Source organism: Anser anser, assembly GCF_964211835.1.
Source record: "Anser anser genome assembly, chromosome: 21".
Lineage (NCBI taxonomy): Eukaryota > Metazoa > Chordata > Aves > Anseriformes > Anatidae > Anser > Anser anser.
Window position 1 is genome coordinate 12,089,223 of NC_139742.1, and position 22,570 is coordinate 12,111,792.

The window sequence follows — 22,570 nt, forward strand, 5'->3', positions numbered from 1 at the left end:
ATAAGGAATCAAAAGCCATCTCAGTCTTCTTTTAAAAGCAGAATTTAAAAAAGCCATTTAAAGTATTTTCACACCTCATCTCAGTAAGAAGAAACATGATTCAAGAAAAGTTTTATCCTAAACAGTTACAGTTCTGTCATTTAAAATGTCAACTTCAGCATAGTAAGATATCATTCCTTTCTGAGATGGAAATAGAGGAAATCCTATGGAAATATGAAAGTAGAAGAAAGATGAGCACTGAAATCAGAATATCCCATATTTTTCCTGAAGTAATATTTATGCAGTCCTAAAAATACAGTACAGTATCTTAGTTATCTTTGACGAAAATATGCTTATTCCTTCTCCATAACTGAATATTATTCCAGAAGGGGAAAAAAAAGAAAAAAAAAACAACAACAAAAAATTGGAAGGCACAATTTAAAATCTTATTCTTGTACTGTGTAAAGGTCCTTCCCATTAAAGTAGGTAGTGAAATTTTATCACAGCTATTGCTATTCATAAATCTTATATCTATTTTAATTCAATCTGGTTCTAGCCTCTGAGATGCTGCACCACAATTTGATTACTACAACCATACTTTTTAACTGCTGTCAGAAGAGACAGTGCCTTATATAAACATCTGCCAGAACACATGCCTGCTTTCTATAGCACCAGCTTTAAATCATACTATGGTGATGAATCTTTATCTGACACTAATACTTTTTAACTTCATAAGGACAATTAAAATGAATTGTAGCTAAATGCACACATAACAAATCAATTTAATTCTTTGTTACATAGTAGCATACTTTGCAGGTCTTCAAAACTTACTTTCATCTTATTTAGAGTTTAAGTTTAACGGGAAGCACGGCAGTATTGACAACACGATCCTGACACGCAAACACCAGACAGCAGAAGGTTTCACAAAACAATGCAGGATTTGGGAAGTACTATCCCAATAGGGCTGTTGGCTCATTTCAACGAGCTCAAACACTGCAACAAGCCATGAACAAACCCAGATCCATCTTCAAAAGGGGATTTCTCTGTAAGGCAGGAATGCCGCCTAGTAAGGGCAACTGCGAACAGCAGCAGCAAGAGACACGGAGCTGAGGTACAGAAGAGGGAGAAGTGAATCAAATGTGCCCTCAAGAAAGAAGTTAATCAAACCAGATCCACATTAATTCAACCTGCATAAGGCCTGAAAAATGTTTTTTAATGCAAGTGAAATGCCTGGAATTGTGAGATAAAACTCATGTCCCCATACAGAGGTGACAGCAAAAAAACAACATTCAGCCTCCTTACACGCTACCCAGGCGACAGTTTGGCCAGCAGATCGGCCACGCCACCCCTGCACTGCGTCTGTGAGGAACCGGAGCCACCGGTGACGGGTGACGGCTGCGGTGCCGGCCCGTGAGGGAGCGGCACAGCCCTGGGGGGGCTCGGATCCGCTCCCTGCCCGCACAGCGGCGCTCAGCGCGAGCGCTCAGCCACCATCACAAGGCACTTCCCTGTCTGCTGATAAATGGCTTTTCTGTAGGAAATAACAAAACAGTTTCTGAAGTACTTTAAATTGAGCAACTTTCGAGCTTAATATATTTTAATCGCTGTATGGAAGCCCGAGGCCTGCGTGCTGTCACCTCCAGGCCGCTGCCCAGCTGACCCCTGGGCGCAGGCTTCGCTCCTCCCAGCACCACCTCCCGCAGCAGCGGGGGCAGCGCCAGCAGCCACGCGTGCTGGTTAGGCTTCAGAAACACTACAGCTTGGACACCATAAAGAACAAACCGGGCATTCTTAATAGAGGGGTGTTTTATTTAAATACAACTCAGCTAGCAGCACTACTCATGTTAATGATGTATTATGAAAGAAAATTTATTTTAGAAAGTGGTAATTTTTCAGTTAAGAATCTCCATCTTAAGGAAAGCATGACTGGACTCAGTCTGCATAGCAGATGTGATGCTACACGTAAGGACCAAAATTACGAAACCCTACATCATTAGCAATGCACGTCACCGATGGCAAGAGACGCTCAGTATAACACGAGACTTCACTCCCCGTCTTGACTGGGTGAAAAAATTTACAAGGAGCTGCAGCATGCTGACAGGAAAGCGGGACACAACTATGTGCTCCCAGCGCTTGTTTCAGGTGCCTAAAGCCCAACGGTGCAGCTCTGGAACTGGGCTGAGCAAGAGGCTGCAGCCCACACCAGCAACACCCGTCGTGACGCTGCCTGTCCCTGACCTTCCCGTGCCCGTGTCCCCGTCCCTTCTCCTGAGCCAGCACCAGCGCACAGCGCTGCACCGGCACGGTGAGGTGCAGCACTGCGGTGAGAGGCCGCGGAGCTTGCCGGGAGCCCCCGGCCAGGAACGTGCTACTCGGCCGTGCTGGTGTGCGGGGAGCCCGCTCCTCTTCCCCAGGTGAGCGGGATCGTCCCCCAGCAGGGGTGATGCCAAGCAACGTTGCTTGTACCTGGCCAAACGAAGTGCAAAGCCAAGCCAGGAGGACAGCACAGCCTCCGCTTCAGCAGAAGCGAAATACCTCTCCGGCAGCTGCGTTGGCCCGTCTCACCACGTCGTGCCACCTGGGGCACGGAGACATCACAACAAGGATAGTTAAAGCAAGTCTTCCAAAACTTGGAAGGCTGTGTAACTCAGATCTTGAGTTGTTGTTCGCAAAGCATAAAAAAAAACTATACACAATTCTCTCTAATAAATCTCTCTTAACAACTACCTGCAACATTATGTATATTTTATTACAATATGTTAGAAGCAGGTGTGTGCTGGAGCAGAGTAACGTGCACCTAATCCAAACACCATTTGAAAGGTCATATAAATGGTAACTTAAGTATCTTTATTTCAAGTATTTTAATAGAGTGCATGTTTTATGTAAACCACTCAAATTGGCAGAAAAAGCAACTGATTTAAAAAAAACTATGCAAACTTATTCAGATGGGGACATTTTACACAGCTCTGGGGCAGAGTATTTAAATAAAAAAATATTTCACTGATTTTAATACTGGATTGTTTTAAACATTCTCAATATTAAATACAACAGTATTGCTTCTTTCATAAGTTCTTTATGTACTTTCTTCGAGTATAACTATTTAATACTGGAGACTGTGGAAAATATTTGTTCATGATTATCCAGAAATACACCTAAACAAGACTGAAACAAGAGCAGCATGCAAAAATGTATTTAAGGACTATCATCCCAAAATGCTGCTAAAAGCTATTAACCAGTATGTGTTAATTGCCACAGCATTCATATTAATTTTCACTTCAGGCCCGACATTGTGGAATATTTCCCCTGATACATTTTAAACAAAGTTTAATTTAAGGAACTGCTTCTATCAACACTTATGAAAATTAACAGCCAAGCAATTAGCACTCATGAATTATCCCTTCCCCCCATGCTTTCCACAGCATCATTTTTAAAACATTTGCTGTAAGAGAAATTGTTGGTTTTTAACACATTACCAAAATTACCCACAAAAAAACTAATACCATTCAGAGGTACCATTCTTTGCAATAGGATTTTGAGTATCTGTCCAATCAAAATTCATGGTAACCTATTTTTAAATTATCTCCAGTAGTCAAGTAAGCCCACAAAGCCCCTGTAAGGTCAGAAAAACTAGAAGGCTTTCTTAAAGCCTTGATTGTCAGCTAGTAATTATGGATTTTGCAGTAACAAATATCAAGAAGACTAGTCTGCATGCAAGAAAAGTTTTTGGCCTTGCACATCAAGTTTATTCTAAAGCTGAATGATTCCTTTTTTACATTTTGATTTCAGTTTCCTTCTTTGACTATTTTGCATATCTTTGGCATTTATTTTTTTTCAACAGTCCTGTAGCACTTCAGTGTTTGTTAACGTTCCTCTAAGGATATAAGAGCAGCCATTTGGTGAGAGGCATCTCAAAAACTGAACTGACAAGACACTTTAGTGATTAGAATTTCTTAAAGGTGGCAGAGACTACAAAAAAAAATGGATGTGGATGGGCTTCAAAGATGACTTCCACAGGAACTGTGAACAGGGGCCTTAACAAGAGTTAGTCAGGCAGGTTCCTGCAGAGCTGAACAGTCGATTCTTGAATGCATTTCCTCTGTCCCAGTAATTAGAACTTGGCAACAATTTTCTTCTTAGTTACTTTTGCTAACGGTCATGAGGTTGAATAACTTTGACACTAATACTGTACTAAATCAGTATCCTTTATGACTAATATCTCAGGTAAGACTCATCACCCCACTTTCCAGCAACTCACGCAAGTTACCCTTGTGATTTGAAAAAGATTATTCTGAATTTCTATAGAATGAAAAGATGTATGTTTATAAAACAATTAATGAAAGCAGACAGGTAATACTAGACCCTCTTTCTGAATATCAAAATAAAGATTTTAGATGATTAAGATTAAGAATTGATTGAGGAATTGAATGATTAAGGTCTTGATTCTGCAACAAAGCCTACCGCTAAAAATCAACAGTCATTATCTAATAATTGTGGTTACTCCTGAAAAGAAATGTTAATCTGAATGTTGTGAATCTCACAGTTTTGTCACTGAAACAAGTGGTTACAATGCTCTTGTGTTTCATTGCTCGTACATGGCTATGGCTTTCGACTCTGTCTTATGGTCTGTCTTATTTTCCCAACCTTATCAACAGTCAGCCAGTTGGGACAATAAGCCATCAAAATATGATTTTTCAAAACTTGTAAACAGCAATATAGCTGAATTTCCTTATAAAATGTTTGATGATTTAGTTTGCATGCAGATAAAGGAAACCGATATGGCAACTGATTTCTTAAGCCTTCAAGTAATTTACTATACAAATGACAACTGAATTAATAAATAAGGCTTATCTTCATACAATAATCTTAGCAAGAGTTTGCAAGATTTATTAACCGAGATGTACAACCCACATGATTTACAAACCATGCAAGCAAGAGTTAGGTTTACATTAACTACATTAAGGAAAAACTTGAATATGCAGGCATGAGAAGTTGTAAGTGTGTCTTCTGGTTAGAGCTGAAGTTTTACAATGCACATGAAAGCCACAAGTCTGTCCCGTGTAACCATGTGCCAAGAGTCACCTGAATTCTTGAGCTGATTAAAATGCTTCCAATGTAGTTGCATTTCACAAGCCATATTCTCTAATTTTTCGGTAATTAATGAACTGATCAGAACAGGAAGAAATTAGAGTGCTTTAAAATTTTATTATTTCATAAAATTGCAGAAGTGGTTATGAAAAAGACACTAAATCTGGCAGAAAACGCCTGCAAGATGTAAGCATTTTAATGAATTGTTGACGTTATTGCATGCAATGTTTTCTTATTTTTAACTAATTAGCTTAAAACAATACATCAAAGGCTGGGGTAGGGTGGGGCAGGGCAAGGAAGACCCTGCATAGAAAGGTTTTATAGCATTTCAGGTCAGTTAGGGAGCTGAATTAGTGGTAAGCTGGAAGCATTCAGCATGCAGCAGTTAACTACCCACAGGAACAAAGCTCACGTACTGCGAAGAAGAGCTTTCCTGAAGGTTTACCCCAAAACGGGTGTTAGCCAACAAGCTGAAAGCTTACATTACAATACTCAAGTACACTGATAAAAAAAGAAGGGCCAGGCTATAATCTCAAAGATTTCAGAGCCACTGTGATCCCTTGAGTAAATACATAATTAAGTAGTTTTTTTTTTAGAAGACATGTTTAATTAGGCCCCTAGCCCCTCCTTATCCCCCCTGCCTCTCCCCAATTAGAGATCATTTCCCCAAGAGATATGTGGCTCTGTTAATTATGTAAATAAGTCACGCACTACTCCCTGAAAGAATTGCATTTATCTGAAAAATACTGCTCATCTATTATCAATAAATACCAGATCAATGATATTTCATTAAAAATACTTTTTAAAAGAAAAAAAAAGAAAATCTTGATGTTTATATTACTGCCTGAAAATACAGCAAAATTTATGTAAGTAGAATAAGTCACTAGCAAACTATAATGTTTCCTCTACATCTCAGATGGTCAAGTAGGTATTAAAAAAATGGCAATAGATACAGATGTCTAGAGAATAAATTTTATAAGCACTCTACTGAAAAACTTGGAGTAATATAAACAATCTTTTTATAATTAATATAGTCTGTTTATAGCCTAACAAAATGCCAATTCAATTATTTTGGAGAGTTAAATAAGTATTTTCATTTCTAAATCTCACCCTACACATCACAACTGAGTAACACTGATGTATTTCATTAATATCTGAAACTAATTTGTACAGTACTATTGCCTTCAAATGGAACAATCACCTGCTAAATATATCAGACAAATACGAAAATTAAGATGTTCATTACAGTCAACTATAATTCATATAAATAAATAAAAAGCAATTTTGATTATCAAAATGGGAGGGAAACATGCTTAAGTTTCTCAAATTCCTGATAAAAATTCTAGCAGTGATCTCAAATCATGCTCAAGTATTAAATCAAGAAGACTGGGACACCATTCAACTATAATAAATTTCTCTTAAAGATGTGTTGATGTTATTTTTACTTCCACTGTCTGTAACTGTTGGAAGTACATGTAAACATTTGCCAAACTGAAATTTCATGAGATAAGAACAGCAAGGTGTCTTAGTGTTGTCAGCAAAGCAGTGCTATTATTTATTAATAAGGCCAGACATTTTGGAAAACTGAATTAGTATTATACTTACTGGTCCATAGTAGTTGAAGTAAGAATAGAGGCAGCTTTTGCGACATGAACTTCATGGTTTAAAAGTTACCATTCTACAAATACTCTAACTACTTCTAAATATGCTAGTGGAGTTACATATCTGACTTTCCACTTTAAGAATACTTAACAGAATATGAAATTCTTCCATCAGAATGGCAATGAAGCTCAAACTTCACACACTCACAAACAAATGAACAAATCCAACTGAAAAGCGATCCATGCAGTATTTGTAATTGTTTCAGAAAAATGGCACTGATCCACCACAACATTTATATTTCAGTACAGACTTTATGACATAGCAAGAAAATAAAGAGTAACTAGTTTGCATACAAGGGAAGATAGTAATCCACAATTCGGAGCAGTAACAAACGCAAGTTCTTAAAATGAGTGCAGACAAACAATCAATCTAACCTCCCCAGGTTTGTAGTGAACCTCCTTGACTTGTTACATAAACGAATACTTACACAGAACTACATTCTTTAGTCCTTTTTTTCCCCCAGAGATCTTGTCCTGTTGCAGCTACGCTTTTCTACCCTCTAAACAGAGGGTGGATTTTTCTACTGTTGTGAGAGCATTTTGAAGATAAAGACAGCACAAATAGTGGAATATTTAGCAAGTGCTGTGCTGTGACTAAGCAGAAGAGACTTTCAGAAGTGCCAAATAACCAATCATTTATACAAAGGGTCTCACCATCGACTCTGTAAGATCTAGAACTCTGCCACACTATACGTTTACCTAATGAACCTGCTGGAGGAGAAAAACAGCAAGGTAAGGCACAATTTTGTAATGAAAAGTGGAGAACTGGTTCTACTGAATCTGGAACTATTATGTTTAATATGAAGAGATGCATGTTTCCAGATAACCACTCCAAAATAACTAATGGCCTACTACAAAGACTAATTAACGTTTGAACCAGTAAATGCACACGAGAACTGCCTAAGGCTTATCTTGAGGTCAGGGATCACCTGGATATAAGAGAAAAATATCTGGTTTACTTACCTTGCCATCAAATTTTGAGTACTCATTGAAGGGGTTATTCAGCTGTAGTGGACACTGCTCAAGGCGCACAGACAATATTGACTGCTTCCCAGAACATGGAGATTTTACTCTGAAATTCTTTTTTTCAAACAGTGAGCTCAGCTCCTCTGCTGTAGATCAGAAAAGAGATGAGAGTATTGTATTAGGAGATGTACAGAGACTACTGATTACCACAAAAAGATGACATTGTAAGAGGGATAACACAATAAAGTATATAAAACAGTAAATGCTTTAGCAAGACAATCTACCACCACTCTTTTATAGCCCAAAAATATGAAAATATTAGAAGTTTAAACAATGCTAACATCTGGCTGAGGAAGACACGCATTTTTCCCCATACAATGAACTCATCACTACAAGATCCACTTGAGTCGAGATAAAAATAAAGGTTCAAAAAGAGAATTAGACAGTTTTGGTCTTTCTGCTTGACTGTTTGTTTTTTTTTTTCTAAAGAACTGTTGTTACATCTGCAATAGGCCATGCAATAGCATTTCAAATTGAGCTTGTAACGTGTTATTACACTCTATTACTATACTATAATGTCACTGTGCTGCCAGCAGTAGGCTAGAGACTACATCTGATCCAAAAGAACCATTCCTTTGGATTTTACTTCTTGTGGTAGACTGGATATGGTCTCCTCTCAAAGTGTCAAACCCACAAACACCATTCAGGACAATTTAAAAAAGCTAAAAAAATTTCTAAAAACAGAGGTAATATGAGTTAATGAATACTTTGTGGGGTCTGTGAGGTCTCATAAAAGCTTCCATTGTAAAGCTCTTTTCATATGAAGAGACTGCATAGCTGAATTACCAGCAACAGTTTAACTCAAAATTTACAAGAATACTTAAATAAATAAATTAAATTAAATAGGGCTTCTTATGTTACAAGGACACTACAAAATCAGGACAGAGCCTGGGGTGTTTTAGCATTATTAATACCAATGGGTCTCATCTGCAAAAAACTGCGACTGAATCTGGACAAGTTTTCTCCACATCTGCTCTAGGAGCAAAGAACCCCCGAACTCAATCAATCATTATCTGAGAACCAACACCAGTTCTCCTGGACTGACCCTGCTCTTCATTCATGCGTTTGGATTCTCTCACATCTCAGAGATTTACGTGTTGCTCCTCCAGGGAAATGAAAAAGCTCCTAAGGCAGACTGACTAGGGACTCTATCTACAGGGAGTTGATTCATTTCTTAAACTGTGAAATTAAAACTTGTCAGATTATAGCTACTCAAAAACGCAATTTATTTTACCAGCCTGAAAATTCAGGCAGTTGGCAAACCTATTAAATATTTGTACTAATGGATACCTAACAGTCTTGTGAGAGGCTGCGATTAACCAAAAAAGTTTGATTAAATGCTTTTTAAAAATATGGCAACTTAAACACCACTGGGGATTCTGCTTTTTGTCACAAACTTACTTTTGTTAAAAACAAACAAAAAAACCTACCAACCAAACAACAACAGAAAAACTCAACTACAATTATGCTAGAGCATTACCCCTACCTGGTATTTCTCATCCATTTTTTTTGGATTGAAAATAACGGTCTCAACCATTTATTTTGGATTGAAAATAATGGTCTCACCCATTATGTTTTGGATTGAAAATAATGGATTTAATGGCTCAAGTGAACAAGCAAGTGTTTTAGTCTCTACGGAAACATTAAGATGATTTGCTTATTGTTTCCTTTTTCGGGATGTGCAAAAAGAGGATCTTGAAAATTATTCTGCATTCATTAGTGACATCTGGTTTGCTTTGAGTTTTGTATAGCTTTCACGCAAGTCAAATACCTTACGTGAATGAAGAGTTTAAATAATAGCGCATTCTATAGGACAGTAAATTCAGCTGGCTGAGGAAACAGTTCTCCTTTTCAAAAAAAAAATATCACAATTTCAAAAAATTCATCCCAGTTAGGAAGAATAACCTAAAACCTTCTGAAGATTTGTGCAAAAGGCCTAGAAGATAGATTCTATAATCTACCATCTTTCATCACACACTTTGTCAAGTAATTCCTTATAGACTCCAACTGAGAGAGTTGCAATTATTTCCTTCAACTTAGGAAAAAGCATTTTTAAAATTCATGGAAAAAAAACATGGAAAAAGACCTAATGTTTTTTTTTACTTTTTTTTTTAACTGCATAATTTTTAATTCTTAATTGAAAGTAAGCTTTCCTGTTATTCTGTGCATGTTTTTTGTTCCAGCTTGTGTTTTTTTTAGCTATACAAGTTAATATATAAGAGCTGAAGTGCGAAGTTTTTGAATGACTCTGTCAGTACATTGTGAATTCACATTCTATTTGTTCCTAAATGAATGAATGGAAGATGAAAATACAATGACTTAGTATTTGCTTTCATAGGCTAATCTAAAAATACCTAGCATTTTATAAAAGAAGAGTCACCTTTTCCTATGTATATCAACACTTGGTTTATAGGACCCACAAATTGCTTTACTAAGACAGCAAGACCTCTATACGACATGAAGCTGAGATGTTATTTTCATTCTACTGAAAAAGAACTGATGCACATCAAGCTGAAGTGAATTGGTGGCACAGCTGAACAGAAAAGACCTCCAGTGTGTTCCACTTCACTTCCAGTCAGTCAGTGCCCCTGAAGCATCTTTGTATTTGTTAGTCCCCTAACCAACTCCAAATGCACAGTTTCTTTTCTACAACCTCCTCTCAAATTCATTCCTTTCACAAGGCAAGTAGCTTGTCTCATGATGGCAGGCAAACAGATTAGTACAAAATACGTTCCTTATTTCTTATTACCATACACAAAATTACTCATCTCTCACTTCCCTTTATTCTGCTTAGTAGACTTTTTATTTATGTATATAGTAATAAAAAAAAGAATCACGAAGGATACTCATTTGCCTAACACCTCAAATTATGACTACATACATACATTATGACCACCTCCAGGACAATGCAAACGCTAGTAAGAGTCTCCTTTTACAGCAGGGCATCTCTCTGTGACGAGTTATCTATGGAGATGATGCTCTCAGACTAACACAGTACAAAAGAGCAACCTTCCGGCATCCTTTTAGTTTGCAAGATGTCAGCCATAAGCTTGACTTTGTCTAAAGCTCAGATAAACACAGTTGGAAGAAGACAGCCAAATTCCCCCATGTGAGAACTGCTGTATCTATTGTTACTCCTTTAATACATATTTACCAATAATGCTAAACTCAAGGAACAGAACAGACAGCATCTCACACGCAGAACAAAACGGGAGATACAGATGATATGTTTTAAAGCTTCTCTTTTTCCTGGCCTATTACTACTGTGTTGCTCTTCATGCAAGTAAGTGAAGAAACATGAAGAACCTCAGTTACTAAGCTGAGAAAGAAAATCAATTCTGCCAATACAGAGAGATACCAAGTGCCTGGAGTTTTTACATAATTTATTTTTTTATTTAAATTTGATCTGCAGCAGGGAGGTCCTGATCCATCTGCCTGCTTCTGCAGTGGCAAACGAAAGCCCAGCACATTTTTAATAAGCAGGACACCTCCTTCGCTGCTGGTTGATGCATCACATTTATCTTCAAGGGAGTGCGTAAAAGGAACTAATTGTCATGGTAGAGCCTACATGAATAAGAAAACACACAGACAGGAGGAAGCTGGAATCTGAGTGCAATTTGGATATTTCTGCAAAGAAGTATCAAGCAGTTAAATTAGGGATAAGGAAAAAAAAGAGTTGCATCACCAATGGTCAAACATTACAAAAATATTGACCAAAGAGTTTGAGGTTATGGCAGATTAAAATGTACAGCTCAGCTTACAGAAATGAAGGCAGAAACATTTTAGAATGCATTACTAGAGGTATCAACCATAGCTGAACACTGTACTAAGGATTAGTGCAACCGGGTTGCTCATGTGAGCAGCTTTGTTCAGTCCTCTAAAAAGAGACGCTATAGAACTAGAAAAGGCTCTGCAAATGACAGCCAGGAAGATACAAGGATTTAGGCAAAAAAAAAAAAAAAAAGAGATTACATGGGGACCTCATTAAGATATACACAAATTTTGAAAGAAGTAGGCATGACAGACCACACAAAGGTTGAATGTGTGTCAAATACAACAGGAATAGATACTAGCTTGAACTATGAAATAAGAGAACTGAGACAGATTTTTAATTTCATACATTACAATTCAAGCTATGTAGAACATCCGGTCAGAAGCACTTCATTATATAACAGTAAAAAAAGCAGCATATTCTTGTAGAAGTCACTGATACTAGTATAAGCTAAGACAGCATTTATTATGCTTTTGTTTAAGTAGATCGCATATAGACTTCCCCCTTATCCAGAGAAGTGACCATAAAAATTCTATAAATATAATTTCTAAGAAATTCCTCCTTACTGTGCAGGCCAAATACCTCTGGAAATAGCCAGAAAAACCTAACTTGTATGGAGATATTGATCCTGCATTTTGAATGCAGACACTTGCCAATCAGGTACCGTACAGCAACGATAGTATGTCCTGTTACTTAAATATCTCACAATGACACTAAAATCTTTCCTGTTGCCACTTCTTGCTCACTGAGATAATAAAAGTATTAGAAGATAACAATGTTGTTACAAGATGACAGAACACACAAACACTGTATTAATAACTCACATTAAAAAAAAAGGCAGCCACTCTAAGTAGTTCAAACCAACAAACTAGATTTAAAAAATTTAATCTTTACTTTGCCTTTATTAATAATTTGGAACACCCCAGACATAGCTGAAAACAAGCGGGAAGCCTGTGCCCCCAACCTCCCCCCCCAAACAACGCACTATGGGAACCGCATAACTGGGGAATGGCAGGCAAATACAATAGCTAGTATTTCTTTTATGCCTTGAAAGTTGAAGTGAAAATTACAAACTGAAAATGCTGTAACCATTAAAAGCAGAAATAAAAACAGTAGGAAAATAGATGATCTTTTCTTCTTACCTGAGTAAGAAGTATTTCTGTCTTTCCACTGAACATTTTTGCATTTTATTTGATTTTGTCTCTCTTTCCGCAGACGTTCTAGTCTCTGAGCTTGAAAAGAAATATTATAACTATAAGTTTGTCAATGAAAGTTTACTATAAACAAAGACATAATTAACTACCTTTATATGAATAAAGATGTTTTATACTGCATGTGTAGGGGAAAAAGTCATAAAATTTTAAAGGTGGCACCCCTGAAAAGCAAATACCAACAAAAACATGAAAATGTTCTTGATTTATAATTGAAATTAGAGGATATAAAACATTAATAGAGATCATAAAGATAGTATTAACATGGAAGAGAATAATAAAATGTGAAAACTTCTGTGATTAATATGACATTTCATTATATAAATCATTAATAACGGTCTTAAAGGAATTTTAATGCACAAATGAACTGAAGTGAATATTACATTACAGGAATAAAATTACTGTTATGAATTACTCTACCCGTTTCAAAAATTAAAGATAAATGAACTCAGACTAGACTATTAAAGTTTTAAATATAAAATCCTTTATCTAAAAATCATGAAAATTATAAAATGTCAAAGCTATATAAATTAGCATAGCTTTTTCTTCAGTGTGCTGAAACAGTTTATAGGTAGTAAAATAAATGATTTGTATCTTCACAACATTAGTCAAATCTTAAAATGAATATAATATTTCTTTACGTGTATTTTGACTCCATCTTCAAAACAGGGTTTGCAAAAAGCCTCAAGTAGCTGTAATACCGAAGAACTTAGGGGCCAGGGTACCAGACAATACCTTAGATCATCTTTTTGTTGACTGCCTCCTGAGAGAGATCTTACTGTTAACTAAACCTGGGAGCAGCTACCCAAAACAATGACCCCAAGAATTAACCGATGGTATAAAGGTACACTCAAAATAAGAAAGAAGATTAGACTGGAAAGTAGGACTGATAATGTTGATCACTGAAGGAAACAATTTGCTGGATAAATTAGCAATTTTGATGTATTGAGATAATTCATTAACTAAAATGGGTTTTTAGAAGAGATTCTAAAATACTAAATTACTCTGACAATTTTTACATACAATTTGAGTTCCCTGAGCCACTTCACCAATTAAAACAAGGTTAATAAATATTTTCTATTCTTGTTTTTCATTTAGCCCTTGAAATGAACTGCGGACAGAGAAATAAATCCGCCATCCACCCCAAAAGTATCAATGTGGTAACTGATGAAAAAATATTAAAATTCTTCACATACTTTGCAGTTTAACAGCTGCAACAAGCAGTTGAAGGTGCAGACACAAAGGGGGCCTCCAGCGCCTATTTTCCCCAGGCGCGAGGTCAGTGCCTAAATACCTCTGTGCATCTGACTGTTCGTTAAATAAGAAAGGTGGCATCCCTCATTATAAGTGGAAATATTGGGTAAACCACTATTGCAGTATTTTGCAGTATTGCAGATATTTTATTCTGAAAGAAATGCCTTTTCCTTTCCCATCCTCTAATTACTGTCCTGACTGAAGTTCAAAATTACCTCCCGAAACCCTCTCTTCCTGAACGGGCGGGCCTTCGCAAAACATCCGTTATTAACATGAATCTAACAGACAAAGGAAAACACGGGAAGAAAAATGAGAAGGAGGCACGTTTTCATCCCGTTTGGTGGCCGCCATCGGCAGCTCAAGAGCAGGACCTTGACCCACAGGGGAGCCCCTGGCCTCGGGCCGCCCGCCCAGCAGCCGGGTGCTGCGCCTCGGCCCGGGGCAGCGAGGGTCGCTCCCAGCCCTCGCCACAACAAACGGGGCAAAGCGCGGCCAGTCTTCACGAACCCAGTCCAGTTCTTCCATCTGCAGTCACTGGTAAGTTATCACTCACTGGGGGATTGTTTTAGAGCAACTCCAAACGCGATGGAATGATCAGTACCCACGTTACAAGTCTGAACTACTTAAGGTCCGTTCTCACAAGCACGTTAGCCTGAAAGCTTTCTACGTGAAATGTGCCCCTGACCACGCGTTGTCTCAGCTAGATAAGCCTTTGTTTCCAGTCACATGGAAGGGGAAAAACGCTTCTTTCCCCTACTCGTAACACCTTGCACAGACCCACCTCAGCTTTACCTTTTTTTTTTCTGGGTACGGCAGCGTCAAGGCAGTGAGGGGGTGGAGCAAGAGCCAAAAGACCCCTATGGCCCATCCAACTCCCGCAGAAAAGGAGGAAAAATGCAATGGCAGACAATGCCTGCCCTCTCCCAGAACACCATGTGCAATACCACGTGTCTCGCCTACTGTGCGTCCCGCTCAAGTCTTAGGGGATAACTCTGATACTGGGGTGCATATAAAATTAATTTCCAAATCGGCATATCTGCACAAGATCTACTTAATAACCAATACTTCTATAGCCTCTCAGATGTGCTGACTCTTCTGCAGTAACACGTTATTTCTATAATTTATCAAACAGATACAAGCTCGTAAGGTGCTTAATAATAAAAGGCAATGTACTTTACAATAGCTTTGCAAAAGAAGTTATACTCCATCCAAAAACAACAGTAAAAGACAAAATAAGTAAACAATTATATTTAGGACGGTATAAAAACCAGGAGAATAAGAGTTAACATGTTAAAAAAACATCTACCACTACTACCTGTTGATATACAAAATTCCACTATCTTTTGTTTCCACATGTAAAAACTTTTTTAACTGCTTTTCAGAGAACAAACATCCCTGCTCTTCCTAAATCTACTCGGGTAGTTACAGATTCCATAAAATAAAGAAACGTCCTTATGTTTACAGATTTTAGGAGCAAAAATTGGAGATTTCACAGGTAGCGAGTTTTCACGCTTGAGACAGATAGACCCCTTTATGTATGAGACACAGTAAATATTCTAAAAACCACACACTTACAGAATGAGCATAACATTTATGTTTGATACTATTTTGGTTACAGAATAAGAGGTAAGGTTAATTTAAATGATTTCCCTTTAACACACTTAACAGCAGATCAATTTTTGTTCTGAATTATTCCAACTGGTTGTGTTTTTTTTCCACACCACTAAAACTCAGTTAATCCTAACACAAGAGCAGCCATTTTTCAATAGTAGTAGGATTATTAAAGGGCACTTTGCTATTATTCTTCATAAATAAAAGATGCTTTTAAATGGAGCTGAAAAATAGTTTATTAGCGAAAACTCAAAAGTTACTCAATGTCTTTTATTTGTATCAGACAAAAAACACACTTTTAGATAAGATCTTTCTTTTTTGAAACAAACTTCACCAAACCTAGAAATGAATGTTATGTAGCATAACTTAAAAACATTTTCAAATAGTGACAGCACACATCACATTAGTTCCTAATTTCAGACAGTAAACAACTTGCTTATGGCAAGAAGCATGTAATATGTCCTTCACATATGACTATATATGTATCTTAATATACACGCTTTCTTCCATCAAGAACTAAGTACTTGTTTACTGCAAAAAGCATTTACATTAAAAACAGTTAGCTTTCTATTTACTTTATTCTTCTTCCTTTATTTTTGAAAAGGGTTCAGTAGTGACCAGCCTGCATTTTTGTAGGCTTTTTTCCCCATTTTAAATCATCAGCTGATTGCCTTGATAATTGAATTATGTTCCTGGTTGTACCAGCACACATGACAGAACGTAAAAGACATTCCACATGAAAGAAGGCAAAAAAAATGGCTCCCCATTGGACTGAGCTTTTTTTACCTTTATTTTAGAATATGACACTAACTGAAAACTGAAACAGTTTCAAAACATAATTTAAATGGAGATTATTTCATCAGTCTACTTGGTGAAATAAAAAATAACAATCTTTGGAGCAATTCTGAAAATCTTTAATCTTTGCCTCTCCTTCCTTATAAACTGTAACATCAACTGAGCTAAACAAATCTTCATGGACAATGCTGGACAATCTGGCACATTAACCTTTCCGACATGCCTTTGAGTCAGATGCAGCTACATCTGCAGCTTATTTCCAAACGTAACTCGTGAGAACAAAAGATCAGTGCTCTGTCTTTTCTGCAACTTTTGACAAATACGTATTTGTAAAAGGTATTACTAGATATCTCAGACCATACATTTCACTTGTTAGGCAGAGCACAGATGTTTTTTCTGAGCTCTAGGTGGTGTTATAATACCTTCAGAGATAATTTGGAAAAATAGGATGTACTGTAACAGAAATAAAGAGATCAGTATTAACTACCCAATACCAACCATTTCATACATATTCAATAATGCAGAATTTTCGCACTTAGCATTATTTGGGTATAAGTAGAAATCTAAATATTCCTAACAACAAATGGGACCGTTTTCTTCCCATCAAGACAAACTGACCATATTTTGAAAAGGTGCACATCCTCCTTAAACTTACTAACTGGTAACTTAAATCCTAGCTCAAAGATTTTCTCAAATATAAGACTTCAAAAGACTAGATACAGACAAATCATTCACTTCACTGCCTCACAAACTTCATTCCTCTCTTTTATAACAAATAGATTTGATGCATCACTAGGTAGATTTTTCTCAGAAAAGAACGATCCTGTTCAAAAGTTAACACCCCTCCAGACATTAACAATAGAAATATCAAAGACTGTTCATGTACTTTGGATTTAGACTTGATGTCTTTACAAGTTAATTTTTTTTTTTTATATATAAAGCTGACTACCTCAATGTTCCTCTGTACATGATTAAGTAAAATAGCAATTAAAATTCGGTTGACAGCATACTAAAGTATCTGAATCATAACATGTCCTTTTACAAAAAGGGTCTCTACCTTACAAAAGGAAAACTTGAGCAGGTTTCTAGCTAGTCATGCTCTGATTTGCCCATGCATGTCATACCAACAGAAACTGAATTTAAAAGGCTAACATTGTTTTTGCAGCAAATATCACTTACCTGTGTTTGATCGTCTTCTAATTCCGAAGTCCCAGCTTGAGGTAATATCGACTGATTGGGAATATACATAGCCCTGAGTCTCACCGTTGCTTCCCTGTGTTTCTGAGCCACTGTCCCCGTAGGTTGACGAGGGATTAAACTTCTCCAGGTCGACATCATGATCTATCAGGACCATTTCACACATCCCTGTGTCATCACTGGTCACGTGTGACTGCCGAATATGAGCAAGTATAATTGTTGGGTTGTCCAGGAAAGCCATTCTGTACACAGGACCACCACTTCACTGTACTACCTTCTCTCCATCTTGTTCCATGGACACCGTACCTAGAACAACAAACACAGCACTTAGGGAAACCCAAACAAATAAACAAAACAAAAAATCACAACCAAATACTGAATCAAGATGGTTCATATTCTGGATGCATAAAATCTTATCCAATTTTGTACAGTGAACTATTTTAATTCTGCTCCAGTTTAAGTTACACTGCTTGCTGAGATCCATTTAAAGAACGGTGGCTTTGGAGGACAGCTGGCAACCTGAATCCCAAGAGAACCAAACAAAGAGCTCCAGACAGCTCCCCTTGCTTTCCAAGGGATGGTTGCTATAAGGCGAAATATTCTAAGTACTACACATAGAAGGATGGAAAGAATGTACACAAAATAAACAGTTGCCCATTAAAAATAATAAATTTACAAAAACAGATAGGATTTTGAATTTCCTTTCACCTGTCGTAACGTTTGTTTTCCTTCTGCCTCTGCAACTCTTTGATTACCCGATTCTAGCCCCTTCAGAATTCAGATTTCCAGGAAAGACTTTAAACGTGAAGAGATTCGTATCTCAGGGCTGAATATTGAACATCTGCTGCTGCGCGGTGCTTCATATAGGACAACTGCTGTAATACAGAAAGAGCTCTGTGGTCACATACCAACATGCCTGAATTCCTGAACACTTCAACAACAGCAGTTACCGCTTATCTAAAGTATTTCCTTCAGAGTACTCGAGAGGCCTTACAAAACAAAGTAGCAGGTAAAACAAACAAACAACCCCCCCACTCAAACAGTTGCCCCATTTTACTGTAGCTGAGGATTTACAGTTATTTAATCTAATTCAAGTCTGGGCTGCCTGGGATGGAGCAGCTGCCCGGCCCTCCCGTTTCCACCACCTCCACGGCCGGCACGAGCACTTGTGCAGCCGTGAGGCGGGCCAGGTCAGAGCAGGGCCTGCTGGCAGCTAAGCCGAAAGGCGAAGAAGGTCCTCGCTGCCAGGCTCATTTGTGAAGAGCTGCACGAGCAGCAGCACCGCGGGGCACAGGCGGCAGGAGAGCTGGGGTCCCCCGCCAGCAGCGGGGCTCAGGGCCTGAAGCAGGGGGGGGGCTGCTGGGGTTTGGACCTCAGCTCCTGGGGAGAAGCGAGCCCAGAAGTGAACTCCAGAAGCTCAGAATCACCACCGCGTTTCTAATCATTTGCGTATCTCTGAGCAAAAGTTTATGCCAGCTATAGAACTAAATGTGGTAATTTAGTATTTTAGACATAAAAACAAACAGAAAAACCCTATCGTTACTGTTTGCAAAACATCTGTCAGCAAAAGGAAAATAAAATTTAAATCCCATGAAGTAGTATCCCATGCAAATCTGGTAAAGGCAGCTGGCCTTTTCTTCGCGGATTTTAACAGAACAAAGTGAAAGAAAGCATGAGCCAGGCGTGTTCCAGGACCAGCAAACGCATTCATCACTTTCCCATAGGCTTCCAAGGCAAAAGGTATATATTCATATAAGGAGCCTCACTACGCAGCTTCTGCATTTAGTTGAAAATAAAAGTAATACTTTATTTGCGTATACATTTAATCAGAGCTAAAGCTAAATTTTGAAGATATATTGCAAGATTACAAGCTGCAAATTCACCACCTCTGCTAGCGTCCTCCCCACCACCGAACAGCAGCACCCCGTAGTCAGAACATCCAGTAAGTAGAGAATTGGATCCTCCACCATTTTAGGTCTGCTTCCTCCCTCGGCCACAAATACTGCCATTTCTTTTCTGAGAGACTCTCTCTCTTCCATTTAAAAACAAAAAAATGGAAGAACTCAGAAGTATTTTATTAAGCAACAGACCCAGCAGCAAGCAGGAACTCAATAACGGGATGGTGGAGAAATAAAGCTGACACGCAGCTCGTTATTAACAGGCCGCCCCCACCATCCGTCTCAGTAAGGTGCCACCAGCTCCGCGCGCCGCGCCGCGCCGGCACCCGCGGGGATGGCCGGGCCCACCCGGGCACGGCGCTGAGGGGGCCGCGCTCGGCGCCTGCCGCAGCTCTCCAGGGGCCGCGCCGAGCCCACGTCCTATTTTTTATTTTCTGACTATTTCTATCAGGGAAAGTAGGCCTGCCCTCCCTAAGGACCCCTCCTTGCCCTCAAAGCAAGGGGCCACGAGGCAAACATCCTCACCGCAGCGCGCGTGCCGGGGGCCCGCGAGCCGCGGGGGTGCGACCAGCGCCACGTGGCTGCAAGGGGACCAACACGACCAAGCGCGGACGTTCCGAATGCTGTCTGAATATAATCACTTACACGCCGCTTATTAGGAAAAGGCCATGCTTACCTGCAAGCAGTAAGAACTTGTTTAAATAAGCAACTGCCTTCGGCTTCTAAAAGGTCTGCAAACTCCCAATCAAAAATTACTGCTGCCCCATCAATGTGTCATATAAATGTTGGCATGTTAATTGTGTATTTATAAGATTGTTAATGGTTAGTTAATTTACCTCCCACACTATTATTGTACTTGAAATGATTTAATGTCTGCTAAGGGAGTTAACAACATGTAACAGCAGATGCGAGATTTTTACCTTTATACTCTGTACCCCGACTTCATGCCATTAACAGTCCGTGTGCTCAATTACCCAAGCTTCTTTACAATTTTACACACGCAATCACTTTTCCCATAAACATGAACAGTGAAGAACAGTCAGAAATTCTGTTTCAAAGTCTGAAGTTTAATACAACCACATTTTTCTCCCTCCTCTTAAGGAAATTTCAAAAGAATACATCTCAATAAAGTGACATCAACTGAAAATTCGATGAATATTTAACACCCCTCCAAAAAAAGAAAACTGACCTCAAAATTCAATTTAGATTTTTACGCCATACCTTAGTATTTGCTATCTACACAATTCTAAGTGGTTCCTCCTTTTGATAAAAGCAAAATTAGACAGCACAGATCCGGTCAGAGGAATGATGACAGTTAAAGAATTCAAAGAACCGAAGTTCAGTTTTGCAAACCTTTATATGAATACCTTTGTGCCTCTACGTCATCAATTCCAGCAAAATTACAGATATGAGATCAATTTTTGGACCTGCTCAGATCTGCCAGCGTGCAGTCACTCTTCTGCGTTCCGTATACCCACACACCGCTACCACGCCTGCAGGCAGGAGCTGACTTACACAAGTCAGGGGCTTTCTGAGCACCACCAACTTACACATTCCTCAACCATAAACAAAAAGTAAATGTTCTTTTAATACTTGCAGTATATAAATATTCTACCACTATCAAATGAAATACTTTGCAGGCAGCGCACTCTGTGCAAAGACTAAAAGGGAAAGGAGCAACGTGAAACCTACGCAGCCTTAACGGTATTTATGTATGACATGATATACAGTTTAGTGCTCTGATGATATACGACTTATCAGCAAACACCTTCCGTGATTCATCACACGGGTGGAGAGACCCAAACCGGCCCCTCACTTTGTTCTCGATCTTTATTATTCATCTGTCTCAGTCTCTACACGTTATCTAATCAACGCGCCGGATACGAACGCTCTCGCTCACCCCCTCTTTGGTCTCCTCGCGGTATTACTGGAGTGCCTCAGAGCCCACCAGGAGCACAGCCCCCTGTTAGTCTTGCGCAGTCAGGTAATGTCCTCCACGATGTAAAACTGCACCATCACGAGGCTGAACGACTCGCCGGGGTTTCACGGGGCCTTTGTAGACAATCAGGCAGCTAGATCGCAGCCTACTCATCTCACCGCAAGCATTCCCCTTCCAGTAACCCCCTGCTATATTTGCGGCACCCGTGGTCTCTCACAGAGAGGAGCACGGCTGTTACGCAGATCAACATTTTCACGGTACGGCGTGCAAGTGAAGCACAACCTTCTACAGACCTACCTCGCTCCCCGTGGGCGACACGCAGGTCCCGAACGGAGGGCATGCCGGCACACCCAGGTGAGCACACCCAGCGCCGGGGACCTCACAGCTCACAGGCAGGAACCGACCCCTAACCGAGCGCTGGGAACCACACGCGCACGTGCAGCTCAGCCCGGGACCTCCCGGGGACCACCCACACGCCTGCCACTTCCCCACTGTCGCTCCCAAAGTTGCAAGCCAGCGTCACCCTTCCGTGACACGCTCCAACTGACCGAAGTACAAGAAATACTTTCCTCGCAGACAACTTAGACATTTACGCCCTTCGTAATTCAAAATCTATCACGGATGACCCATGAAATTTGCTCCTAGACCTCCACATAAGCTAGAATAACTGATAAAAATTGGAGAAAGCTGTAAGCAATTAAAAAATGTCCTGCTTCAGAACGAGCTACAACCTTGAAATTCTACCAATTTTAATGTTATAATTTTAAGACTCTTTTGGTTCAAATGGCTAAAAGCAGCTGTAAATTCTCCACAAGATTCTCCAGCCAATTCCTGCAAGGTTATTTCCCCTCTAAATTAAAAAAAAAAAAAAACTGAAATTTCTTATTCTACAAACCTGTAGCTCGTTTTCTTTTTTTCTTTTTTCATTTTTTTTTTTCAAGAGGAAAATGTGTTTAAATTGATGGTCCTCCTTGAGGAAGTAATAAACAATTACATGCTATTCAATTGAAACAAACATTCCAGACAAAGATGCAACTTCTGGAGGGTGCAACGTGGATCTAAAACCATCACTAGTGAACTCAAAACACAGCAGGCTGGAAGAATTATATAACATTACATGTCAGCGCCCAAGGGCTTCCACG

General features: G+C 38.9%; 1 protein-coding gene across 10 annotated transcripts in view; it reads right to left on the reverse strand.

The window, feature by feature from the left end:
• The window catches only part of MAPKAP1 (MAPK associated protein 1), a 106,904-nt gene that overhangs the window by 79,349 nt on the left and 4,985 nt on the right, over positions 1 to 22,570 (reverse strand). For 7 of the 10 annotated variants that reach the window (XM_083807255.1, XM_083807253.1, XM_083807254.1 and 4 more), the window contains exons 2-5: positions 18,300 to 18,466; positions 17,574 to 17,897; positions 12,666 to 12,755; positions 7,689 to 7,837 (exon numbers count right to left, since the gene is read on the reverse strand). In XM_083807255.1, coding sequence (XP_083663381.1) covers positions 7,689 to 7,837; positions 12,666 to 12,755; positions 17,574 to 17,832 — 498 coding nt within the window. In that variant the 5' untranslated portion in view covers positions 17,833 to 17,897; positions 18,300 to 18,466. The remainder of the gene's footprint in view (positions 1 to 7,688; positions 7,838 to 12,665; positions 12,756 to 17,573; positions 17,898 to 18,299; positions 18,467 to 22,570) is intronic. The other 3 variants (XM_083807250.1, XM_083807251.1, XM_083807252.1) reach the window with 2 other exon arrangements.